This window comes from Gallus gallus, chromosome 7, assembly GCF_016699485.2.
Source record: "Gallus gallus isolate bGalGal1 chromosome 7, bGalGal1.mat.broiler.GRCg7b, whole genome shotgun sequence".
NCBI classification, from domain to species: domain Eukaryota; kingdom Metazoa; phylum Chordata; class Aves; order Galliformes; family Phasianidae; genus Gallus; species Gallus gallus.
The window spans coordinates 35,946,010-35,972,467 of record NC_052538.1 but is presented as its reverse complement, the minus strand read 5'-3'; the positions used below and the strand labels follow the sequence as shown (position 1 = coordinate 35,972,467).

General features: G+C 40.2%; 1 protein-coding gene across 3 annotated transcripts in view; it reads left to right on the top strand.

Annotated features, from left to right (window-relative positions):
• Nucleotides 1–26,458, top strand: part of CCDC148 (coiled-coil domain containing 148) — a 53,670-nt gene that overhangs the window by 7,445 nt on the left and 19,767 nt on the right. For 2 of the 3 annotated variants that reach the window (XM_015290186.4, XM_040703730.2), the window contains exons 2-10: nt 7,432–7,506; nt 10,904–11,025; nt 14,114–14,217; nt 15,571–15,653; nt 15,815–15,978; nt 16,251–16,346; nt 16,434–16,615; nt 20,578–20,716; nt 22,792–22,998. In XM_015290186.4, coding sequence (XP_015145672.2) covers nt 7,476–7,506; nt 10,904–11,025; nt 14,114–14,217; nt 15,571–15,653; nt 15,815–15,978; nt 16,251–16,346; nt 16,434–16,615; nt 20,578–20,716; nt 22,792–22,998 — 1,128 coding nt within the window. In that variant the 5' untranslated portion in view covers nt 7,432–7,475. The remainder of the gene's footprint in view (nt 1–7,431; nt 7,507–10,903; nt 11,026–14,113; nt 14,218–15,570; nt 15,654–15,814; nt 15,979–16,250; nt 16,347–16,433; nt 16,616–20,577; nt 20,717–22,791; nt 22,999–26,458) is intronic. The other variant, XM_046943841.1, reaches the window with a different exon arrangement.

The following is a 26,458-nucleotide window of genomic DNA, read 5'->3' as shown; positions in this document are numbered from 1 at the left end:
TGGGGCCCTTGGTTTGTGGTCGCCTGGCAGGCATGGGTGACTCCACTCCCTACCTTCTTATGTCCTTTGCCCACTTTCAGAGATTTGGTTTCCTTTCTTTTACATCATTGTTGCACTGAAAATAATCTTTTTTCTATGTGGAATTTTCTTTAAGTTTATTTTATCTTGCATTTGTGAATTAAAATATTGAAAGATGTAAGAGGGAAACAGAAGTCCTCTTTTATGTGTGGGTATTCAGCAAAGTTGTTTTGTTTTGTTTTGGTTTTGTTCCCTTGCAGTGTCACAGAGTCTTCCTGTGACAGGAAGATTCAGGCTGATTGCTCAAAGTGCTCCTCAAACTGATCCTCATATTCTGAAATTAATTACTTAATGAGGAACTAATGAAGTTATATCAGACAAAGAGGACTGTGTCACTTCTGGGAACATACAGTTTCCACTACTTGACTATTTCAAACAGCTCCGTAGTTCTTTCATTAAGGAATGAAGATTTGAATGATAATCCAACTATGGGACTTCTCTAAACACTGTTTTGACACTGAATGATAAAAGTATTATCGTGTGTTATCTTTGGTGGAGGATTTTCAGGCACTCGGTTTGCTGGTAGGAGGAAATGGGTCTGATTAAAGGTGGTTATTTTTAGTTTTTACTCCATCCTGTACAATGAGTGACTTTTCTGCCTCTTTTTGCTAACAATACTGAGGATCAGAGTGTTCAAACATCTGCTTGTTAATATTCCTTTCCTTTGAATGGAAATATGCAAAAGCCAAGAAATTGACGTTTCCTCCTAATATTTAGCGGAAGGTTTTGTTCCCCCCCCCCCTAGGCTGTAAGAGACCTATAGACATTAGAAAGTGAGAGCACTGAAACTGGGGGACTTGAATGTTTGTTTGTTTCCTCCTGAGTTTGTCAGGAAACATCTGTCCTGCTCCTGTAATCAAACTCCGATTCATTCCTAACATTTTTCAATGGAGTCAGTGGTTCTTTTCTGGCTTTTATTTTTAACAGTGTACATAAGTAGTGATTTCCTCGAACTGCCAACACCTGCTGTTGCAAAATTAAGCAACCCTTGTTCCCCCAAAATGTGTACCCCTATTAAACTGTCAGTGATTCTGCTGTTAAATTGTGTTTTGTGTAGAGTTGATACAGCTTCATATTATTGATTTTACATTTATAATACACCTGATTTAAAACCCGCTTAAAGGATTTATTTTAAATAGCATCTCCAGACCATTAAACGCCACCCCCACAATAATTTTACTCTTTTGTCAATTAGCATCAGTTTAGCCGAGAGGAAAAAATGATGACCTCACCTGAATCTGCAAAGACTTTTGCATGTAAACGATGTGTTGCATGCAGGCAGTGAGATCCAGGCTCCTTTAAAGTTAATAGCTCAGTTCTTTGTGAAGTCTCATGCCTGTGGAATCGGGACCTCCGCTGAGTAAGAACCATCAGGAGCTGTGACGTGTGACGGCCTAATTGGCAAACTGTGCGGGCTTTGCTTGCTCCAGAAGTGCTGACTAACACTTGTGGAGTTTAATTTCTATTTAAATGAAAGGGAACAGGATCTTGCCCTCATGTTTGGTATTCCCATTTAAGAATATGCTTAACTCACGTACTTGAAGCACAAGCATTTACATGAAGATAAGAACGTTCTTAAATGTTTAGTCAAACTGGAGGCATAATCCTTCTTTTAAGAGGACATATTCGTATTGCCTTGGAGAGTTCTGAGCTGCAGTGAAGCTCTGACTTATCGGCAGGAGCAGAGAAAGACGACTGGTGTGCCCTGTGCTTCTCACTGTTACTAAAAGGTTTAGTCACGGCCGCTTGTAGACATGGCTGATTTAGCAGGCTTGGGGAACAGTTTTCTATGTAGTGATGGCTTCTGTTCAATGCCTCTTTCTTCTTTTGTACTTTTTGTTTCTAAGATGCATCGAGGCTTCCAACCTGGAGGCTGTATTGAAGTTAGAACAAAGCCTGGAAGCATGGTGCCTGAACTGAGGCTTAGACGGACTTTTATAGCACTGAAGAGGTTTTAAAAACATCAGCATTACAGCAGAAATAAATGTAACTTGCAGTGCTTATATAATTTTCCTTGCTAGCTTTTCCTTGCTAGTTTTTCTAGTTACTGAAGATTAAATATGAGTTTAAACAGATCCTGCCTTTCCCAGCATCATCTCAACATACTCATTTTCCGTTTTGGAGTGGTCATAGCATCGAATTTGTGGTATCAGAAAAAGATTTCAGTTGAAAGTCTGATATCAAATACAAATGTATGGCATGATTGCAGAAAAGGTTGCAAGAGAATTTGTTCTCACTTAATTGAATGCAGTAGCCTTAAAATCACAGAACGATGGCCAGACTGCGGTGGGGTTTTGCTTTGGGTTTTTTGCATCAGCTCCCTCAAGGGCACTCTCCTATTTTGTGACCAAAAGAATGGAAGCTAATGGGAATGTGTGAGATTTTGTGGAACAAGAAGTTGTTGGCAGAAAGAAGAGATGGAATGTTTGTCAAAGGGATAAGTAAATAAAACCGGAGGGGTAGCTGTGCTCTGCTGAGCTTACCAGGACCCACTGCTGTCTTCTGAAAAGGACAGCATTCCTTGTGGGTTTGTCACTGAGGAGATGCTCTGTGAGAAGGTGATCTCCACCTGCACCCCAACAGGGCGTAGCTCCGTGTCTGCTCAGTGCTCTCAGGTCTCTGGGCTGCTGCTTTCAATGTGTCCTTGCTTGATGCTAAAAACAAGTCGGAGCTAAAACTTCATCATGTCTAAACTACTTAGAGACAGAGTTGCCCTCAGCTGTAAGCTCTGGAGCACCTTGTAGACTGCAAGCTGAACGGGAGGAAGGTCCTGGGTTGTGCTGCCTGCCGGCTGGGACTCAAGCTTGTGCCTGTGATGTGGGAGCACAGTCATCCGGCATGGCCAGCTCCACGTGTTTCAGCAACGCTATCGCCAGACAGGCACCCAGGCGTTTCCTGGAAGGACAGTCACCTGACACAGATGCTGTCTGGGAAAGCATGAACAGTTGTGTAGGCACAGGCTAGGATCAGTGAGCAGAGCACAGCATGGCCAAGCTGCTGGTCAGAGCCTTATGGGGCGCTGTGGGCACTCAGCCCCCCCGCTGCTGTCCCAGGGCACTGCTGGAGCTGTTCTGTTCTGTGCTGCAACCAACACAGGGCAGAGCCCAGAAAGGCAACACGGGTGGATCCTTTGTTTTTTTGAGTGCAAAGTGTTGGATAAAGTGTTTTGGATTAAACACTGAAATGCCATGATATCTCCCCTTGGTTTAGGATGTTTGAGTGGTAGGCACTACCTGAAAACAGTCAGAGGACATCGTCCCTTCATATGTATGGACTGGAAGGACTGACCAAGTTTCTGGACAGCATGCTTGATCCGAGCTGTGTTTTACAGGCTTTAATAAACTGCTGAAAAAGGCCACAGAAACAAAGCTATTCCCAAAGAAAATATACAGTGACTCTCAAAGCAGGACAGCTTGCTGTACAGTGAAGTTACCCTTGTTCCTAGGAGTACTACTTACCAAATAACTTCCCTTTGTAGAAGAAGTACATGAATTGAAGTTATTCTGCTGTAATCTGTGAAGGTGAACAGATTTCTAAAGCACTGCAGTCCTACTGAAATTGAGACTTTCACTCTTAAATTTCTTTAGGTTCAAAAACAAGTATATGAAATAAAAGAGGCAGACAATATCAGGAATAGTTTACTTGCTAGATCTAACCCATTATCTCTGTTCAAGCAGCTGCAAAACTTCAAAATTAGTCATTTTCACCATGAAACATAAATTCTAGACAACAAGCTGTAGTATTTGGTACAAATTTCACCTGAAACTCAGAAAAGGTGGCAGGGTGGGCCTTGAGTGAGTGTTCCAAGAGTTAACCCACTGTTATTAAATACATTTGTCATCTTTAAGTGCACAATAAATTCAGACTTGGTGAGATTATCATTATGATGGGAATATACCCAGCACTGTTCCCCTTTACATGCACACTCCACAGCTAGAAGTGCTAACAGATCGTAGAATCTAGTGAAAGTAGGATCACAGTGGGAACTACTTTTTTAAGGTTATAAACTGAAAAGGTTCTGTTGGTCTCCTCAAGAGCAAACGGAGGAGAGTGCCAAACAACACTGAAATACAATAAACATATCCCTTGAATTCTTGCATTGCCTTTTGTGAACTGGAGTGGAAATGCAAGAGGAAGTAGATGATATTTCTGCTGCGTATCACTGTCCATGGCTTATGCTTGTGAGCACAAAAAATGGAAGTGAACTTGCAGGTCTCTGAAATGGCACAGCTCATTCACTTGGCAGGGATTCCCTCGTACAGCTGATGCTGCTCCATGTGCTGTATGCAGTGCTGGGGTGCCCTGCCCCTCAGGAGCTGTGCTGGGTCACTGGTGCACACACAGGGACAGTTGCACAGCTGCTGCTGGGTGCTCAGTGCTGCTCAGGAGGACTAACCTTGTGAAAAGAGTCGAGCTGGAGAGTCCTTGGAGGTACTGAATTCCCTCTAACATAAGCATGGGGAAACTGGGTGCCAAGAATAGCAAGAGCAAAGAAAAGCCATCCTGCTTTGTTACAGATTTCTCAGTTTGACTCTGTAAGGAACTTTGATGTCTCACTCTTTATTTAGAACTAACCCATGCCGTGTTTTCCTTTGTGGATACCTTATGCTGGGCTGGTACAAGTCTGAGAAGTCAGAACTGTTCCATAAAGCACATGCAGTCTCTGCCGTGTCCAGTGGAGGTTTATGTATTTCTGCTTGCAGAATCTCTGAATAATCCCTGAATAATCTCTGAATATGGGATCCTTGCTGATATCTCTGTCAAGGGAGATGAAAACTACTGTGTTAATATTAACCACAGCATGCAAATCCCTGAAGAGAAATTGCCATTGTTTGAAATAGCACTGCTGACGAGCAGAGCTCGAGTGGCTCCACAGAGAATGGTCATGCTCACGTAGAATCATTCGGTTGGCTCTTGCCCTTCTTTTCTTGGCCTTGACCAATGCAGCATGTGTCTGGTGCTATGAGGAGAGGCCTGGGGCAGTTATTCCGTGCTGTCATGTCAGTAGCAATGTCTGTAGGTGATAGTAGTGCTGAGCCACCGCTGAGCGTTGTGTCTCCCTGAACGAGGCTGGGGTTGTGATAGCTGTCCTGGGCACAGCTGACCTTTCTAAGAAGCAGCAGAAAAATGTATTTTGCTTTCATAGGGGAAAGAAGCAACATTTCAACTTTGTGTGTCTTGACATACTATGCAAGTGTGTAACTCCATTTCTGTACTGTGTTTTCTAAGTCTCTACGTAGAGAATCTACATATAGAATGAATTTAATTAAAAAAAATCAATTCCAACTTAAGTATATATGCAGGTAGAGAATTATGTGGACACAGGTTGATATGCCAATAAAGTATGACCATCACAAATGGGCCAAACAAAGCAGCTTCTGTGCAGAGTTACTCCTTTGGCTGGATGAATTTGGCCTTGTTACATGGTGACAGGTTAAACCCAAGCAATTGCTTTAAGGAGAGAAAATAGGATCAACAAAACGAATATGCTAATTCTTTTCTTTCTTCTTCCTTTCAGGAGTGTGCAGACTTTGGGATAGCACTGTGAATTTGTTTGCAATGACTACTAGATTGTAAAATAAACATTAATGTTTCCTAATAGGAACAAACTCCCAAATGTATTATCATCTTTTCTTACTTCCTTAATTTCAGCCTCTGTGATCAACTGACCAACCGATACTGCCAATTTCTTCCAGAACAAATTTGGAAAGGTCCCGTTCTTGTTAGTAAGTGGTTGCTCTTGGGCCAAGGTAGATGATGTTTACACTTTGTTGATTTTGGTTTAGTGCAAGGGAGAGTTTCCTATCATTTAAATACTACAGAAGAATACACATCGAGAAGCACTGGGAAATGTCACGCCGTCAGTGAGTGTTTGCTATTTTCTACTTGCTGCCACTATCCAATATTCTTTGTACAGAACCTGATAGCTGTGCTTTTTCTTTGCTTTCTAACTTGCATCGTTAACTAAACATACAGTATGAATATCAAATAGTGGCTTGGAGACACAGCAATGACTTTGTGTGCAGTTGTGGCCGTAGTTTCAACTGCATTTGCTGGGTTTTTTTTGCAGTAATAATGGAACTTCGCTCAATGAAACTTGTCCATCTCGGTCAGGTTTTTACACTTAAGCCGTTTTTGATGATTCTGCAATGCAGAATGCTGTCAGGAAGAAATATAGCTCACAGGAACGTACAATACTAAGTATCCTTGGTTGCAGTCGCACAGTTTGGGTTGACTGAAATTAATAGCTCTCTGTCAGAGTCATTCCCTTTCAATTGCCTCTGCTGCTCTTCTCTGCCTTTCTTTTTGATGCATTGGGCCATCCTTGGAATTTGTGTGGATAAGCTGGTTCAACTCGCTAGAACAGCAGAAAAATAACTCCACAAAATACAGATGAACAGACTTTGCTGGTCTGCTATTTACTGTGTTGCTACTTGCTGTGGGAGCAGGCAAATGCCAAAGCTGCACCACATTAGGTGGAATTTGTGTCTAGGAAGCACTGGTGAGGTGAAGCTGGGAGTGAGGGAGTTTGGGGCAGACTGGCTGAATGCAGCCTTCCTCTTCTGCTGTGGTTTGGCTATTCATCCAGTTCCCAATCTCTAGCTTTGCATGCATGTTTTCTTCACATGCAAAACCTGTGATAGTGCCTAATTGAAGTGGAAATACGCTTTTAGGACATCAGAGTTGGTTTGTTTTTTAACTACATTGTGGATGTTATTATTTACAGTTGGACTAGATGGCCTTGGAAGTCTTTTCCAACTTTGGTGATTCTGTGATTACACTGTAAATGCTACATTGATCCCAGCGTGCTGTAGATCCTTGATGTACATTGCCTATCATCATTGCTCATTAAGAATTAAGCCAGTATTACTGAAACAGCTGGGTTGGGTTGCCAGGTGTTAATGCAGAGACTCTTGAAGGGGTATAAAGAGATTGATATACAAACCATAGTACGTAAATACAAAAAAAGAGAGGCTTTCCAGGCTTCATTTCTAAAAATCAAAGAACAGCTCAAAGAGCAATCTTCCATTTGGCCAATAGGACTGATACATTTTGAAAAGCACAAAGGAAAGAGTGGGTGATCTACTCGGTGACAGTGTCACAGATTCATCACATAAATAATACTTTGGTTTCCATTTCTCAGCTGCTCCTAAACAACATAAGAGATTTTTTGAACAACAGCAAAAAAAAAAAAGAAATCTATCTTAAAATGGAAGATGAAATTGTGTAATTTCTAATTACACTATCAGTGAGATACATCCTCTCTTCTTGGAAATCAATGCGTGTTTATTGTATGTGTATTTTTAGCATCCTCAGTGTTGGTGTTCTCAAGATATGTTTGTTTCTCAACAGATGTTAAATAGCACATAAAAAGGAGTGAACCAAGCCACAGAACAATGTCCACAGCTCAGAGGATTAGGGATGTTGGTATGTACACTGTTGTGTATAAATTCAATTGCTTTGTCACAAGTAAAAATAAAAATGTTTATGCAATGTTCTATGTGATTAATTGCAACATACGGAAGCTGCTATAGTATTTTGATGTTTAATGCAAAATATCTTTCCACAGAGAGCTGTGGGGTCATTTTGTCAGGTTTTCTGTAGGGCATGTAGCAAATGAGAATCCTTCACAGAGACTTGGAGGAGGGTCATGAGATAGCTTTGCAGGACTTGCCTTAGGATTTTATATGGGGTCCTTCAGTGGTGCTGAATGTTAGAAATATTGCTTCCAACCACGACATGCTTACTAATGAATGGAAAAAAAAGTTTATAGTAATACTTTATGGCAAGTTTCACTATTAAAGATGTCTAAAAGAGATGGGTAGAGAAACTTCATTCTATGATTCTATGAAAATTCCCAGGTTACACATGAAATTACTGAGGGTCTGCGTGCTGAAGCCCTACAGTACCTGGGCAAAAGTATTTTTGCTCACTATTAAAATTATATCTCAGGTTTAGCCAATATTTATTACAGAGAACTGTGAAAAAATGTTAGCTTAGTATTTTTCACTAATGTGGATATATATGTATATATTTTTGGATGTGTATGTACATATTAGGTATATAAAGGAATCTTTATATTTGTAAAACAGAAGGCACATCCAACACAGTCAGTACCTATTAAATGTAAAGTTTTCATCTGATATGCTAGCAACCTCATTTTCGAGTTAATTGTACATGAATAGATTTCATTGCCTTCAGAAATATCCTCGAAGAGTAAATTCCTCAGTAAAAGAAACTGATGAAGATTACTAGTGGAGATTCATAAGGTTCAGTGTACAAGGTAAAGCAAAAAACATATCAAAAGCAAAGACAAAAGTGAATGACATGGGGTGAGAGATTTGGGAATTGAACCTGTCTTCCATCCCTTCCGATTCTTTGAGATGTGAAGGAGTACCACCAAGTGTAACCATTACGTGTTTCTCTGATATACTTTTCTATGGTCACAGGAAAAAAAAAAAAAAAAAAAAAAAAAAAAAAAAAAAAAAAAACCCACCACCAACAAAAAAAACAGCCAAAATAAAAGAAACAGTGGTTCTCCCATTGCTTTTTTTGTTTAATAACATTCCATGTTCTCTATTCATCCAGTGGGGTGACTCTTTCTCCTTTCCTCCTACTCATTTAATATTGTGAGAAAGAAAGAAAGAAAGAAAGAACAAAAAAAGATGAGATGTGTTTGTTTTTTTGATCACATTCATCCTTAATACACCTCACTGAGGAATAAAGCTGGCATATGGAAAGCAGGGTTTCAAAAGCTGATGGTAAATGGCAGCTGTCAAACAGGGACACCAAGCTGTAATTTCATTGAGTGGTTTAAGGAGAATGGCAGTGCTGTTATAGGCCAAAGAATACTGGTTAGGCTATTGCAATTTTGAGTGTGATACCCAGGTAGGTTCCTCACCCTGGATATCTGTACCACAATTCAGAACAACTGGTGTGAGAGCTTCATGCTAGTGAAATGATTTCAGAATAACTTCTGATTCCTGATCAGAAGGTGACACGACAGGCTGAAAGTCAGCCATGGCATGAGAACTGCAGCAGCTGTAACAGACACTGCAGGGAGAGAGGCAGGTTGTTACTTCCTCTGGAAGGTGACTGTCCCAGCTTTGTTCTGACACTTACCTGCACCATAGTAGGCTGTCCTGGAATTAAGCGAGGATCAGGGATGCTGGAAGACAAAAGATCACACTACTGTGTATTTCCAAGATCATGAGATTTATGCCACACCAAAGAAGCAGCATAGTACCGTATTTAATGACTTCTGTGAGTAGTTAGTATCAGTTGTTAATAACAGTAGCAGTTACTGATTCATTTCTGATGAGTATGACAGGATGAAATTGCAAACCTGGCTTATCTCCCAGGTGAAATGCCTGCAGGGAGCCTTAGTTACATATGTTATGGAAATGCTCTGAGGCTGTTGATGTGTCCTGCTGCTTCTGAGAGTGGACACCAATGCCGCTACTTGAAATGACTGCAGACTGGCAGTGATTTAAAGGCTTTGGGAGCAGTAGTGAAGGATTAATAGGCTTAAGAGGAAGAACTGACTGTGGTTGTTCAGAGGGTTTGGCTGCTAAACTTTTCCTTCTTTGAATGCACAATGATGTTACACAGAATTGTAGAATCATACAGTGCTTTGGGTCAGAAGGGACCTTTACGATCATCTCATTCCAACCCCCTGCTATAGGCAGGGACACCTCCCTCTAGACCAAGTTGCTCATAGCCCCATCCAGCCTGGCCTTGTAGTGCTTCCAGGGAGGGAGCATCCACAACCTCACTGGGCAAACTGTTGCAGTGTCTTACCACTCTCACAGTAAAGAATTTCTTCCTAATTTCTAGTCTACATAATCTCTGATGGACAAAGTTGTAACCAATCTCAGAAGGAAGGAAAAAGTCTCCATGTAGAATCTTGCTAACTTACGGAAGAGGATTCCAAATCTGGCTGTAGGGGAACAAAAGACAGAGATGAACAATGCTCCCTACAGGTCTAAAAACCAGGGGAAAAGAGTTGTTCATACAAAGATTATAGGAAGGATAAAATGGAAGAAATTTCTGCTCAGTGAGATCTCTTGAAGGGAGAAGTGTGAGTTGACTTCACTGTGTGGTGAAAGATCAGCTTGGTTAAGCTTTATCAAATGCTTTTTCGGTTCAGCTGCTTCCTCTGTTTTCGGACAGCAGTCTTTCAGTACTGAGACAACCTTTCAAATACTGATGATAGGGATATAGGCAGAAAGTGGGCATTCTGAACCATACCACAAGTGCCAGGAGCTAAGTGTAATGCTTCCCTTGTTTTTTTAAGGAGGTTCTGTTGAAAAGTTTTGCTGTTCTTAAGGCTGGAGATTTGATGAGAAGTGTAACTGAGACTCATTCGGCTTACATTCAAGTATTAATTTATAGAGCTTTTATTTTAGGAAAACTAATTAATCCTATTAATCAGTTCATACATGACAGTAAATATTGAGGTGGCATTCCAGTTGGTGTAACAATTATGCTTATACTGAAGCTTACATATTTCTGTGTTAGAATTTACTGAAATTCCAGTAAACTCAATTTGAAGTGAATTATTCTTTTAGTTTACATAGAAAAAAACAACTGTTTTTACTAAACTATTATGAAAAGACAAATGGTTAATTTTTCTTACTGTTTCTATCAGCTTATGTTTATATCAGATTCTTATTCAGCACCTACAAATCTCTGTTATGGAAACTTTTAATGTTTTTATTATACTGTTTCTAATTTCTATGCATAATGCTTTCATTTTATGGCTCATACTTAAAATATTTCTTGAGAATTTGACATGGTTGTAAATGTTTTATGTGAAAACTAGAAAATCTGGTGAATCCTATGAGAAATGCTCCTTGCAGTCAGAAGTATAAACCCATTGACTACAAACATCTATGTGAACTCACAGCAGCAGAAAAAGTGGCATCCACAAAAATTCAATTTAAGGTATGTATTTTTTAATTTGTATTCTCATTTTTTGAATACAGTGATCATATTTCTTTTCACTGCCTGCATGGAATCTGACAATGAATAGGAATAATGAATTGTTTTAACAGTGTTCAAAGCAGCAAAAGATGTGAGTTTACTCTGCTGTTAATTTTACTTGGACACTTCAGTGTTGAAGTGTGGAATTTCTTGAAAATGAAGATATGAAGTATGTGTGGGATCTTTTTCCCAAAAAGACAGGAAACATTTAAGTGCTTCGAGGGAATTTGTCTACACTCATTACATGACTACCTCAAAATACGGAGGATAATGAGAACTTATGGGAATGAATGAGCACTGATCCCCAAAACAATTCAACAATAAATACAGGTATTAAATGAGAATTTCCAGAAGTCTAGCCAGAGGTAGGTCTTAAGAAGAAAATAAAATAGGTTTTATTGCTGCATAATGTAAACTTTCATCTAGATAATTGGAAAGGTATAGATAGCTTTAGTACATCCCAAATGGTAAGTAAAATATTAATACTAATAAAGTTCAATGAAAGATCTAACTCTACTTTTATTTGGAATGATGATTTAAAGCGTGTTCACAAAGCAGAGTGACTAGCAGATCTGAAGGAGAAGCCAAAGTCAGTGCTGTCAAACTGGAGAAAGGAATAAATACCAAATCCAGTGTGCAGCCTAAGTGCCAAAGAGTAAGTGCTCAATCCAGTGGTGCAATCTCACACACTAATGTTTTTTGTAAGTCTGATCTCAAAGACATTTATTAAATCCACGCTAAAATGGGTGATACCATATAAGTGGAAAATAGCAAAGAGGTCTAGTATATTAAGAATGGCGTTATACATTAAGGCTGAGGCTGGCTCCTCATACTGAAATGCATTGCAGGTGAGCTTGACCAGCTACTGAGCAGCACCATGCAACCAGCAATCTGACTAATTGGTGCTCTGAGGCCTCTAGCAGTGGGAGATCATATGGGACTTTGATGGCTCTCGGATCCCTTGGGTACAACCATTCCTAAAGGAGCCTGGTAGTAAGCGGTGTGCCTGAGGTGTCCATCTTGGTACTCTTTAACGTCTTGATCAATGACACAGATAATGGGATTGAGAGCACCCTCAGCAAGTTTGCTAATGACACCACGCTAAGAGGTGTGGTTGATAAAGCAGAAGGAAAGGATGCCATCCAGGGAGATGACATAGACTTACAAGGTGGGACCTTGTGATTCTAATAAGGTTCAGCCTTGAGTCGTCTCTTCTCCAGGCTGAGCACTGCTAGCTCCCTCAGCCTGTCTCCATAGCAGAAGTGCCCCAGCCCTCCGAGCATCCTTGTGGTCTCCTCTGGACCTGCCCCTTGTGCTGGGTGTTCCAGAGCTGAGTGCAGCACTGCAGGGGAGGAGTTCAGGAGAGCCGAGCAGAGGGGGACAATCACCTCCATGACCTGCTGGTCACTGTAGGATTACAGCTGTTACTATAAGATTATATCAAGAACATATCAAACTTAAGTAAAGATCTACATCATCTCATTTCCCATCAGTTTTAGAACAGACAATGTATGCATTTTCCAGTTACTTTAAATATGCTGTTTGATGAAGTTTTGTTCTAAGCACCTGATGGTAATCAAGAGAAAGATGTAGGTAACTTTTTAAATAGAAAAATATATAAGCAGTAAAAATGAGACATTTTCTTTGATTCAAAAGCAGTGTGATGTACTGACTGAAAGCATAAAGCAGGTGTTCTCAGAACCTCTTAACAGTGCAGTCACATATGTGTCTTCCTATAAACTCCTTGGTTCTTGTTCACAGTTGCATAACCTCTCAATAACACTATTACAACTTCTGACATGATAAGTACCACCAGACAGGTTTCCTACCTAAGCACAATGGATTAACCAAATTCTTGTTTCAGGTTTCAGCTAGATATATTCATTTCTGCTTCACTTAGTAAGTACAGATGTTTCAAAGCCTGCAGGCATTGCCTGCCCAGCAGGCGGAGGGAGTGCAGAAGAGGTCTTCCACGGGCTTTGCTGTCCCTGTTTTTGTGCATGTGAACACGAGAGCAGTGTGTGGTTCTGTCCTGCTTTCACAGCGCAAGAAAGCTGACTGCATTTTTAACAGAGCAGATTACTTCCACCTAAGCCAAGTGAAAAACTAGCACTTGTGTTTCAGAACAGTTTTTTTCCTAGGCTAGTGAGAAGTGAGATACTTATTCTTTACAGCCTATTATGAAGCAGGACAAGAGTTTCCAAATTCTTTTCTTTGTCTTGCTCCCACTCTGCCGTAGAAAGATCTATCTGCATGAAAGAAGGTCTAAGGAGGAAAGCAAACAAACAAAAGGGTGGGTAGGGGGCTGGGTGAATTGGGGGATCCTCTGCAAATAGAGGGGTTTTGCCACTTGAAGCAGCTGACTGGGGAGTGTTGGGCTTGGGTGGTACAGAGAGAGGTGGTGGTGGGAAGCAAGAAGAGAAGTAGCAGAGAGGAGCAAATGCCTGCTGGGCATTCTGTTCCTTCTTTCTTCACTGTTGATTAGCCAGAACGTCTGGCTGCTACTTCATCTATGTTCCATGATGGAATTTCCTGTAGTTTAAGAAGTAACTCCTTCTCTCTGAAAACATGCCTTCCTGTTCTCCATGAAGTTGGAAGCAATGCCTTTGTGAAATCTGCAGATGAATTCAGAGCATCTTTAATTGGACAGATTTAGAAAAGCACCCTTTTTCAGTAACCAATTTTTAAAATAGTTTTTGTTTAGAGATATGCTTTCATTCTTTTATCTTCCCACCTGTAAGAAAGGTGGTTGTTGTTTTTTTCTCTTACTCACCCACCCTCTTTATCCTCTGGGAAATAGGAATATGAAAGAAAAGGAGAAGAAGGAGGAAACGGATTGCACTGTTTTCATTTTTCATTTTAATTGCAACTTGAAGTGGAATAAAATTTTTCATGAAAATTAATTACATTTAAACCCCTTGTTTTTTAGAAAATTGCCTTGTAAGGAGCTTTTGGGTTTTGTGTTCTGCAATTCAGTTTCAATATGAAGAAATTTGATAAAGATATCGAACATACCCAAAATACTGACACTCTTTTAATCATCTTACAGATCAAAAAAGTGGAGCAAATTTCAAAAATTAACAAAGAGCAAATGCTACTGAAACAGCATTGCCAGGTGTGGTGGCGAGAGTATAAAAGACTTAGTGAGAACAGGTAAGACCCGAGGAATCTTATTCATTGTTAAATAAATACATCAGAAGGCAGAGATTCTTGTGCAGCACATGTGATGAAAGGGACATTAGGAGGAGAAGATAAATCTTTGTGCAGGCAAAAGCGTTTGTGACTGCTCTTGAAAGGGGTCTGTAGGTGCAAAGAGAACAGACTAAAAATGGGCAGAACAAGGTGGATGTTCTACCTGTACAAAGGTCACTCCAAAAGTAATGCCTCCTATTTATTTCCATGGAGGGTACAACAGCTACTAAGAGCACAATAATGCTATTTGATAGAGAAAGTTCTCAGCTACAAAACATTTTTCATGAAAGTCACCACCATTAGCTCTGTGTTTTCACCAGAGCCGAACAGGAGCCTGCATGCTGTGCTTGTAAAAATTTGTACCAGCAGAGGTGACCACTGTTGCCATTGCTGAAACGTGCCACCCACTGCCTCCCTGTGCTCACATCTACTGCTTGGTCTCCAAAACCATTGAGCAAGCGCTGAAGAATGTCAGTGGGGTGCAATTTTTTTGCATGCAGGAATTCAGGTGCACACCTTTGCTCCATGCACACTCCCAAGTCAGACTCCATTCTGTCAGACTGCCCCTCTGCTGATGTCGGCTGCGTGGCAGCAAAATGTCACGGGTTATTGGCGGGCAGGTTCAGCCTCTGCTGCCCTACCTACAGCACCCTCCCCCTCTGCTCTGACCTGGTGAGGACACATCTGTGATATTGTGTCTAGTTCTGGGCTCCTCAGGTCAAAACAGACAGGAAGCTTCTAGAGTCCAGACCAGAGCCTAAAGATGGTCAGGGGCTGGGGTACCTCCAGTACGAGGAAATGCTGAGAGACCTGAGGCTTTTCACCCTGGAGAAGAGAGGAGAAAAGTGAGAGGAGATCTGATCACTGGTTGTATCTTAAGTGTGAGAGTCAAATGGGTGGGGCTGGGCTTTTTTCAGTGGTGTGCAGTGACAGAACAAGAGGCAACAGGCTGCAGAAGCTCTTTTCGTGTCTTCTGAATGATCTACATTATCTCAGAATTTTCAGAAAGAATACTTCTGGTGTCCTGATGCAGTTCTTTTTTTCAGAAAGAACTGTGATTTGCTGCCCAAACCACAACTTTGCTGTCTTAGATTCACCAGCCTGCATGCTATATAGCAGATCTATTACAGCATGTTTTGCTGGAGGGAGGGTGGCTTCCGTATCACTTTCACATCAAACTCCTGCTTTTAGTACCTTTGCATGTGGAGAATCCTTTTTACTTAATGAATGAAATATCTGAGGTTTATCATTCTTGTAAACTTAATAACTAAGAAATCAATCAAGTCTTCTGTCAAACTCATTCATACCTTGCAGGGAAAAAGCAGAAGCAGAAATACAGACTCTTCTTGATGAAGGAAGTCATAAGTATGACTTTTTTTTGGATATGTGGGACTTGGGTAAGAATTTTCAATTCATTTCTTGATTATTTATTACAGTCAAAATTATCTTAATTACTTGTTGAGTTTTTAAATACCTGTCATGACAGTTTTTGATTTAGGAAGCACAGTGCTGCATAATACTTTGTGTTTAGAAAGCTTTATGTTTCATTTGCATATAGAGCATAAATTGTCACAGGAGCGGGATGCTTACCAAACAGATACTGTGGCTCCTATCTGGCAACTAAGAGAGAATTTGAAATTCTGGCTGACTGAAATGCAGCATTATGTCACAGAAGACTCATCTCTGAGAAACAAGTTCAGTCTAGCTGAGAAGTTACAGCAGGTTGGCATTTTAACATTACTTGTCCAACTTCTGATCATGGGCTACTTAGCGTTTTCTTTTATTTTGTGTGTAATGTTTTTAGACTAAAGCTGACATTCAGACTATTTAGTAAGTATTCAGGAAGTTCTGTGCTTGCCATAGTGCAAATCTGTTTTACTGAAACCTGCAAAAGCATAGCAGAATTAAACTGGAAATGAAGTTTTTGTTTCTAAATCAGAAATTTCATATTCTAACAATATAAAGAAGTAACATAAATGTATTTCATGAAATAGATTGAATCTGTGAAGAAAGAATGGAAAACAAATTTGGAATTTCTTAACCTTGAAAGTCTGGCTTTGGAAAGAGAGCTTCAAGACTACAAAATAGAAGTAAGCTTTTCCTTATAAATGTAGTTAACAATTTTGGAGAAAAAGTATAACACGGAGTAGTGTGCTGAGTAGCATTTTTCATCACAGGCCATAGTGCATGGTTTTGAAGAGAAAAATGGACTTTTCCATGAAGTTCCTTCAGCTCTACTGTCTTTGGAGTTCCCTTACCCAGACTTGAGGAGCTTTGTTATTAATGAATACCGTAAGCTTGCAAATGAATACTGGTCTAAGCTGCAAGAGATTGATCAACAGCTAAACGTCATATATAGGTAATGATATCTGTTTCTGGGTTTCTTTTGCAGAGGATAACATAAACTTTAATGTATTTTGCAATTTACAGGTTATGCAGTTTCCTTTACTAGAAGGGTTGGTTCTGTTTTATTCGGCGCAGAGAACAGTTGACTCACTGCTGAGCTCTCTGGGGCTAAAGTCAGCAGCTGTTTGCACAGATCTTAAATGCATTTATCTATAAAGCTGATAAGTAGGCCCAGTCTTTTAAATAATTTTGGATCATTGCACTAGTTATCATCATAAATAAATGTAAGAATATATGTAGATTCAGAATAGTTTAAAGGAGGAGAGGTTTTTCTGTAAATGAAAAAGTTAACAGAAAGAACAGAAATATTCATAATGATCTGGAAATGGAACATAACTAGAAATGTAATATGTAACCTAGAAATATAATATGTTAATGGGCGTAAAGATCAGCTTTCCTGCTCCAGCGAACTTGAGTCCAGGAGAGTGTATTGAGTTGCACCTGTTGTACCAGCCTTGGCTTCTTTTTGTTCTTTATTGATACTCCCCCAGATTAAAATGATGTCAGATTTTAAGAAGGTGGAGGGTGGGAAGGTCAGAGGAATTATTCGGAGCCTGGGCAGAATAAACTGGAGAGAGCAGAAAAAGCCTTGTGTCTCATCAGTAAAACCATCACAAACTTGTTCTAAACTCCCCCTTTTCCTACATGCACTTGCAGTGCAGCCCTTAAGTATCCTGCCACTGCTGATGAATTAGTTTGGGAATGCTCAAACAGGTGTAAGATGTTGGATCCCCTAGAAAGTGATGTTATCTATATATCTTCTGTATAAACTGCCTGGATATTTTGTAGGGCCCTCTCCTTCTGTTATCTGAAACTAGTATTTTATTACTATAAAGTTCTAGGTGTTATAACATGATACTTATTAAAAATTGTTCTGATCTTTCCAATTTTTATAGCATTTATAAAGCAGCAGGTGGCAAATTTTAGCAGTTTTGATGTTTATTGCTTTTAGAAACTGAAGATTTTTTTTTCAAGCATAATATAGGATGATGATGTTTGATCAATCTAAATTCACTTCTTTTATTTCTGCCAAAACACAAATTTTGTTTTTGGGAAAAACCCAACTTCTGAATTATCCCATAAATTGTGGACTTGGAACTGATGTGTTATAGCTGATGATTCTCTAAGTACAACTGTATTTTTTTCCACAATTTCCAAGGATATCTCGATTATTTAAACAACTGAAAGGTAGATTCAGTACTACATATTCAGCACCGTATCCTCAGCAGCATCCTGTCAATGAAAGGGGTATTACAACTATGCTGAGTAAATGTGGTTCCTTTTTTAAGGCCCATTAATGGGACATTTCTGGTGGAACAATCAGCAATGACTTAACTGATGGCCAGGGAAGTTAACATCTACTTGGTGGCATTAATCATATCATAGAATACAGAATTGTTGTTTCAGTCTGTCTGCAGATTCCACAACACAGCAGTGCATCAAGTTTATGTTGTCCCAGCTATTGCAAAGGATATGTGGGGATTATAGGACAGCTTCCCTTCCGAGTCCTTTTGTGTTCTTCAGAAGTGTAAAGCCAGGGATTAACCCTGGGTAAATTTGTTTCAAAGGAAGCAGCTGCCCCAGGCTTGCTGAATGCCAGGCAGTCTCCCTGTTTCAGTTCTGAAACAGAATCAAGATTGAAATGTTTTCTGGTAGTAGAATTATACGCAGAAGAAAAGCAAGAAGTACGTTTAAAAATTGGGTTATGCTGTCAGCCCTGTAAACGTTTATGAATATCCAGGTGCTGAAGAAGCAAACTACCACAACTATTAATGTAAATGTGCTGCTGCTCTTCAAATTTCATTTAGATGAAGTCTTTATGTAATTCTACAGAAGTTTAATTAAGAAAATATCTTGCATTTATTGAAGCAAGATATTTTCTAATTCTCTGTGCATGTAGTAGTTGCAAATACACTGGGCTGGATCATATTTCCTTTAGCTAATTGTCTGCGTACAGCTGACCAAATCTCTTCACAGCTGACAAACCAAGACTTCTGCAGTCTGTGTTTCCCTGCTTCCTATAACCTCCATGTGGCTCCAGCTGTTAGCTCCCTGGGCCATCTTCCACAATCCCCAGTTTCTCTGTCTTGTTCCCAAGTAGCACAGCACCCATTGTTAGCTGACCTTGTTCCTGAGCAGCACAGCACCCATCATTAGCTGTCATCAGAGCAGTGGACGGTCAGAGGGATCCTTAGGGAGGTGAGAGGGCTGAGGCAAATGCGGGTGCAAGACCTTGCACACCCTTGTGCCCTGCAGATGGGGGGCACCAGGCCAGCCTTCTGAGCACAGCGTCTGTGCCAGTCCTGCTCTCAGGTGGGCAGTGCAGTGTCTCCTGGTCAGGATGGGCTTTACTGTAGGCAAAAAACCTCTAGCTGTTCATACCCCTGCATGTTTGAAAAGAATGCTGTGTTATCCTAAGAAAAAGAACTGTAGTCAGTTAAGCCTCCACAGGAGCAGTTGCTGTCAAAGAGATTTAAGTCATAGCAAAGAATAATTAATTTATTCATTAAAGTTACTCTTTAGAACGCCTATACCTCAAAATCCAAATTATGACACAGATTCTAAAATTAATAACTGAACTGATTTCATTGAAAACGCTCTCTAGAGAAAAGAAGAGGGGGGAGGTGTAGAAAGCACTCATTTCTGAGGATCAGTTGCAAGACACCTTTCATAGAGGCTGCAGAGGCTGCAGGAATGGAACATCTTTCCATTGCCTCCTTTGTGTCACAGCTCAGGAGCTCTTGTCTTGCAGACCCACAGCCTAGCCCTGCAGTTACAGGATAGTACTGCAGCCATTCTCTTTTTGGTGGGTTCCTTAACTCCTTTTACTCTCTTTGGCACTGTTCTTTGTTCCTAGGAAATGAAAGCACCCTACACTCAGCCATCTACATTCATTGTCTGTCATGAAAAATTAAGGAGTAGCCTGTAAGGAAGCACTTTCATTGCTAGAGAATGTCTGCTTTACTGAAGTCATTTCCTGTTTTACGTTGTCTCCAACACTTGTACAGTAGCTGTCAGTCATTGAAAATAAACTTTTTACAGGAGCTGGACCTCCTCTCTCTCTCATTTTGAAATGGCCTCCCTTTCTTTTTATGGTGCTGGATCTAAAACTGAACAGCTGCATCTTGGAAATAGTTTGTCAGATATTCCACACAATTTATGAGAAGTTAAAAGAAAATGAGTGGAGAGTAAGAGTAACATAGGTCTATCTCAGCTAAAATTGTTGAGGGAAAGATTGCTCTGTCCGCAATTTCATTAATTTTAATACTAATGAGTGTCCAAATCCAGATTATTACTTCAATATTCTTAGTCCTAAACTGGTATCTGCAGAAGTGGACCTTGTCCTTAGCAGCTCAGACTGCAGTGCTGTGATACATCCCTGTGGGAAGCAGCTGAGGCATTCGGCAGCAGGACAGGCCTGGCCAGGCATGGTTATGACTTGATGATGATTCTCTGGCTGTTAGAAGCTTGTTTTTAACTAATTCCTCATCTAGCTGCATACTGGTATTATCTTTTCATCCATTTTGGTAATTTAGTTAGTGTTCAGGAGTGGAGAATAATTGTTCTCCCTTTTCAAACTTTTTTTTTTCATGTTGTGTGACTATTAACCTAATTTGAGAAATACATTGTCATTCCCAATAAAAAAGTCAGGTTAGAAAAAGAAGAATTCACTCAGATGATAGCACAGTAAATGCTTCCATTACAAAAGCAATCTGGGTTTGTTTTGAGCCATTGAAGTAAGTCTAAATCTCCTGGCTTTGAACCAACATTGACTTTACAGGTTCAGAATTGTTGAGGAGCCCAATGAAGGGTTGGGCCCTTCTTGAGGAAACAAATGACAAATCTTCCCAGAACTAGACTCCTCCTTTTAAAATCTGAAATTACATTGGGACCAATTGTTTTGATTTTCTGTAGGAACACTGACTGGAAGGCAGAAGATCAATGGATTTTTCAGACAGTTGTCAACCAGTATCCGAGTGATCTTCAGCGAAGAAGGACTTTGTACCTTGATATGTTGCAGAGATGTCTTCCTCACAAGTCTAGGCACGAGCTGGTTAGTATAGCTCAAACATATACGTTCTTACAGAAAGCTTCCAGTGAGCATTTGTATTAAAAATGTTTAGCCAAGGTTTTTATTTCATAACTTCTTAATTATTGATTTTATTCTGCACGGTGAAGATGAGATGTCCCTGTCTTTAAAATCCACGAACTTGAAAACCCTTCACTTCTGGATCATGTCTTCAAAATATGCACTGTGGGGATTTTATAGTTCCACAAACCCTTACACAAAATTAGTTTGCTAGCATTGCTTTGGTGTACCATTTTATAGCTATGTCACGCTATTCAGCTTCTCTTGTTATTTTTATTTTTTTATGAGGATGTATAGCATTGTCACACTGTCTAGGAATAGTTATTTTAATTGGCTTGTGGCACATATATAGCAGGAAGAGCAAAGATATCTCCTGCTCTCAGGGAGAGGCTATTTTTATATTCATAATGTGTTTCAAATTGATTGCTGATTCCTTTTACACTCCACGGTGAATAAGCACATAGTGGGTAATAGAGAAACCCAGTTCAAGGCCAGAATACTTCAGGATGTCGTGGGGAAAGTTGGAGTCTTTTTTTATCTCTGCGTATATTTTTAGACCATCTACTTTCTTGTATTTGAGGAGTGCCTACTACAAAGCAGTGACAGTGAAGTGATACAGATTTATGGCATACTTTCACCAACAGTAAAGTTCTTGTGGACTTCAGAACTTTTGCATGTGATAACTGGGCTAAATAATGATGTGCTTCGTATAATGTTAGTTTATTTTTCATCATAGCCATTATTAATGGGCCTCTCTAATTCTTCAGGGGCCATTTAAAATTTAAAAATCATAATTCTGCATTGAATGCAGCATTTATATTATCATGGCAGATAGGTACAGAAATGTTAGAACAGTACCAAGAATGTGTTCTTAAAACGTTTATTACATTAGCATAACTAACTAACTTAGAACCTTCTCCCTTCTCTCTGAAGAAGAGTGGGGTCACTGGACAAGCACTGGGTGCTTGATTCAGTAGCAGGTCATAAGAGTGACCTGTTTTTAGATGAGCAGCCTGCACATCTCCTTTCTTGTACAGGAGTTTCTCAGCATAGTTTAGCTTCTTGCCAGCAAGGCTCACTTGAGTTTGAGGCAGCAGTGATGGCGGTGTGAACCTCTGATGTGGTGGCCATACAAACAACTGAGCAAAGAAAAGTACCGGAGGGAGTGATACCATTTAATGTTCAACCACCTGCAAGCCCATGGGAAACCTGCGAGCTAGGCACCAGCTGAGTCAGCATCCCCTTGTCCTCTCCCAGAAGCCTGGAAGTGAACATGAAGGATGGGCCTCTAGAAGTTTGTGAGCAGTAGGCCATCTCTAGAACATTCATCCTTCTAATTCATATTTTTGGGGGGTGTAAGACAGGTCCCAGTTTCTAATACCTCAGTCCATACAGCCTCACCTATTACTGCTTCTGTCAATGGCATGAAGCTTGAATGTCCTCTGGAACCTCACTGATTAAGATCAAAGAAGGAGTATTTAAGATGAAAAACTGTATTATTAGTGGCAGCATGCTAAAAATCTGCTAAAAATCTGCTTGCAAGTGTCCTGTTAGGAAAGATAAAGTGAAGCTAATTTTCTCCTGTACTACATGGATACAACTGCTTTATGTGATGTTCTCTTTCTCTATAGGAGATCATAAGTTGCTATGAAGAGCCACATCTAACTAAAAGCACTTGGTATTTTTGATGATGTATTGAAAGGACCTAACTTGCATTTTATGTATTCTATGACAAGAAGGAATTTTGTTTATTTGTATTCCAAAAGTACTGTTCAGAAATGAACAGTGGGATATCAGAATACTGAAGTGCTGTGTGATGGAGGCAGACAACAGGGAAGGATGGGAGTGCTAGGATGGCCTGCTGATGTTGGAAGACTGCTGCAGACCTAGCATCAGGCAGAATGCTTTCAGGCCCTAAATTGTGGATTCCGTGGGGATATTGGAGATACAATAATTTTACCAATAATATTCAAGATTTGCAAAATATTGTACTTATTTTAGTTTGCAAGCCTGTCTGAAATGCATTACTTTTTTTTTAGATCACTCATGAGAAAGCTTGGGATCATTACAATTTCTTTAAGAATCAGCGCAGAGTCTTGATATTAAATTGGACTCAAGCTAGGAAGGCGTTCTTCCTGAAGGCGGTGATGGCTGTTGCTGAAGCCTCTGCTGCTCAGGAGGCAGAAGCAGTATCAGCTGGTAACAGACGAAAGCAACAGGAGATCTGTGTTGAGCTGAAAGCCAAGGTAGGGTCCGTTACAAATGTACCTCATGCAAACTTGGTTTTTACTGCCACATTTAAAATGAACATAAGGAAAAACTGTTCTAAAAGTTACAGTTTTTAGATGAAGAAGAACAAACAATCCCATTATCACCAGTGTTACTGAATCACTATGGACAATTGAAAAAACCAAACAGCAAAACAAAACAGAGAAGAGGATGAGCTGCAGTCTGTCGGTACAAATCAGTGTTTGTGAAGCTTGTCTTGAATATGGTTTTGAAGATTCTCCATTTCATTACCCATAGGGATCCTTTTTAGCGTCATATTCCTTCTACCGGCTCTTGAAATTAGCTTATCTTTTATTGATTAAGAATTTGATCACCTAACTCAGTTTAGGCCTTACAATGAGTTTTGTGCTGTGGGTATGATCTATGTATAAACTGCAATCACATTGGTTTTGGTGGACTTTTGGCACCATCTCAGAGTCTGATGAACTAGTATTTCTGAATTAAAAGAATAAGATCTGTTCTGCTGTTTAGAATACGAGAGGCTGCAAGCAAGCCACCAGGCATGGAGGTCTGGCAACATACTTTGTTTCTTTTTGACCCTGGCAAACCACAGCATATTTCTGCTTTAGTTAAACTTCATGCACTTTGAGGGACAATGTCATAATTGCTTTTAACACTAGGATCTTCTGAAGTGGTAGTGAAGCATCACTATCACCAGTCTTTTAAATGAACACTGGTTTGTTTTCAGAGAAACAACAAGTATCTGCCTTCCCTTCTGTTTGCTTTTTAGGTTGTAGAAAGAATTCTTAAAAATTGGTCCCATCACTTTTGCCCATGTTGTGAAACAGGTCTCACAGTATTCTGAAAGGTGATTTGCTGTGTGAACAGGTGAAAAAGACTTAAAAGCAAGCAAACAAAGCTTGCTTTTCTAAGAGAAAAAATACAATAGGAGGAGTCTGGAGAGGAGAGGAAGGTATTACAGTGTTGATGCTGAAGGCATTCCTAAGGAGAATCCCATTTCTGAGCATGAAAGGCATTTGTTTAAACTGCTCTTTGTGATTTTCCACTTCCACATAAGCTAACATTTGGAAGCACACGTGGCATATGATTCTTACCTCACCAACACTGTCTTGAACCCCAACCTTTTCATGAAATAATGAACTGCAGAAAACCAGAGTAAACCTGAACTGTGATTGGGATATTGAGGCTCGTTTTTCACCTGTCATAATAATGCAGAGGACTGCCCTCCCTGTTCCTGGAGCCTTCTGTCACAGGTAGATTAGAATCCGAACACTTTAGGGGCACAGACTGCCTGGCCTGACGGAGTGCGGAGCTCCTGGCCCTCGTAGCAGGGCAGGCTTCCTGCGCCCAGCGCTGTTAGGAGCAGTCCCTGCTGGTGCAGAGCGCTGCTGTCAGCCCCAGGCTTTCCTTTCTGGAACTGCCATGTTTCTCTCACCTGTGCTTATAGGACTGGAAGGGCATTTATTGCAGAATTATGCATTTCACGAGCCAGTCTTCTTCTTCCTCCTCAAGAAGTAATAAAGTGTTATTTTACCTCCACGTAGCTTCAGATTCTCACTGATGCACTGAACATTGCCTGCAAGTCCTTAGGTTCTGACCTCCTGTTTCCGTAACCTGGAACTGTTTGAAACCTAAGCCTATTAGTGCTACCCTTCTCAAAAGTTGCTTTCAAAGGTGACTTTGTTTTAGAAAATAAAAGAAGGTGAAAGTCTGATCAAAAACAATTTGCCTCTTTCCCAGAAGAAAGGAATCAAAAAGGCGCAGCGTTTCCGCTAAAGGACATCGCTGTGACCTTCTGCAGCTGAAGGGGCTGCAGGATGGAAGGAGAAATTGGGCAAGCTTTTCTGAGGGAAATTATTCCAAACATATCCACGTGTTTTGTCTGGATTTGAGGGGTATATGCGTTTGGAAGTTCACACGTTGCCTAGTGGTAGTTCCTTCAGCTGGCTTCTCTTTATACACTTCTGAAGTGTGCAGCTAAGGAAGGTGTACCACAGAAAGGGGCTGCTGGCAACCAAGAAGTAACTCTGGGAGTTAAATATACATGGATGATAATCCATCCTGATGAGGATTGTTAAAATGAGATTAAAATTGAATTTGTCTCTGCAAAGGAAGGTCTGTAGAGCAGAAAGCCAGGTGTAGGATTGTTCTGATCTTTTTTGTCATTAACTGACTTAGAGTTCTGCATTTCAGTGAATTCAGCATAAGGAAATCTCATGCATACCACTTTCCCAGAGGAAAAAAATGTACTTGCTGAACTATTTATCTGTGTATTAAGCTCTGGGTATGCTTATGGAGAGTTTGTATCCTGAATGTGAGAGGTGCAGATCTCCTTCATCACACCAGCAAATTTTGGGGAAGGTCCCCGTATTTGTATGGCTCTCTACAGTGGCATTAAAATGGAGTTACGGCACACGAACTGGGAGGTGTCCATGTATGAACGGTCCTAAAAGTGCTGAGGATCACTAGACCCATTTTGCATAAAGACAGTTCTGAAGTACAAAATTAAAATGGCTTGTGTATGCAGCTGCTGGTGGCAGAATGGGAGAAGACTGAGCTCTGCCTGTGACACCTCTCACCTCCAGCCAGTAAACCGTTTAGCCAATTCTTGTAGTCTTTCTGTAAAATTGTATGCTGCTTGGTGTTTGTAGAGTTCTTCAGATGTTTTTCTGCATGTTAGAATCTGTTCCTAATTGTAGTACAGATTTAGCAGTGCAAAAGAGAGGCAAGTATGTGTCAGGTTACATATTTTTTATTATTATAAGTAATAACTACATAATATCACCCAACATTTATGCATTTTCTGTGGCAATAACAAACCAAGGCATAGCAAACAACCTAATGAACACATGATTTAAAGCTGGTTTAAATGCACAAGAAGCAACTGTGCCATGGATGAGACTCGGCCTCGTGGCTGACTAGAGATGGTACAGTGATTAAAAAGTAAAACAGCAGAGAAGTTATGTTCTAGCTGGCAGCAGTTTTTACTTGGGGAATGGATTTTTAAGTTTGTATTCCACATTTCATCTCCCAGAAAATCACTGGCTGTCCTGACCAGAACTCAGGAAGCTCTGCTGAAATAAATCATGAGAGCCATTCATCCAAGTGAAATAAGGTGTGAAATGAGCAATGCCATCGAGGATATACTCTCTTATCCCTTAAGAGCCAATGTATGTTTCTGATATCCATCTTTAACATCTCCATTTGCCCTGGGGAAGGGAGACAACAGAACTGTGGGGGAAATATACCCTAAATGAGCAGTAGGGAATCACCCATGTTAGGTTTTATGTTCTTTATAATGTGTGCATTTGGGTTCTATAGAAGATGCTGTGTTTTAATAAAATTTCTCTTCCTAAACAAGATAAAGAGAACCAAATTGTTCTGTCAAAAGGCAGGCAGGTAACAAGTTGAGAGTAACCTTTTAGGAGGGTTGGCAGAGTGCTCCTCCATGGTTGG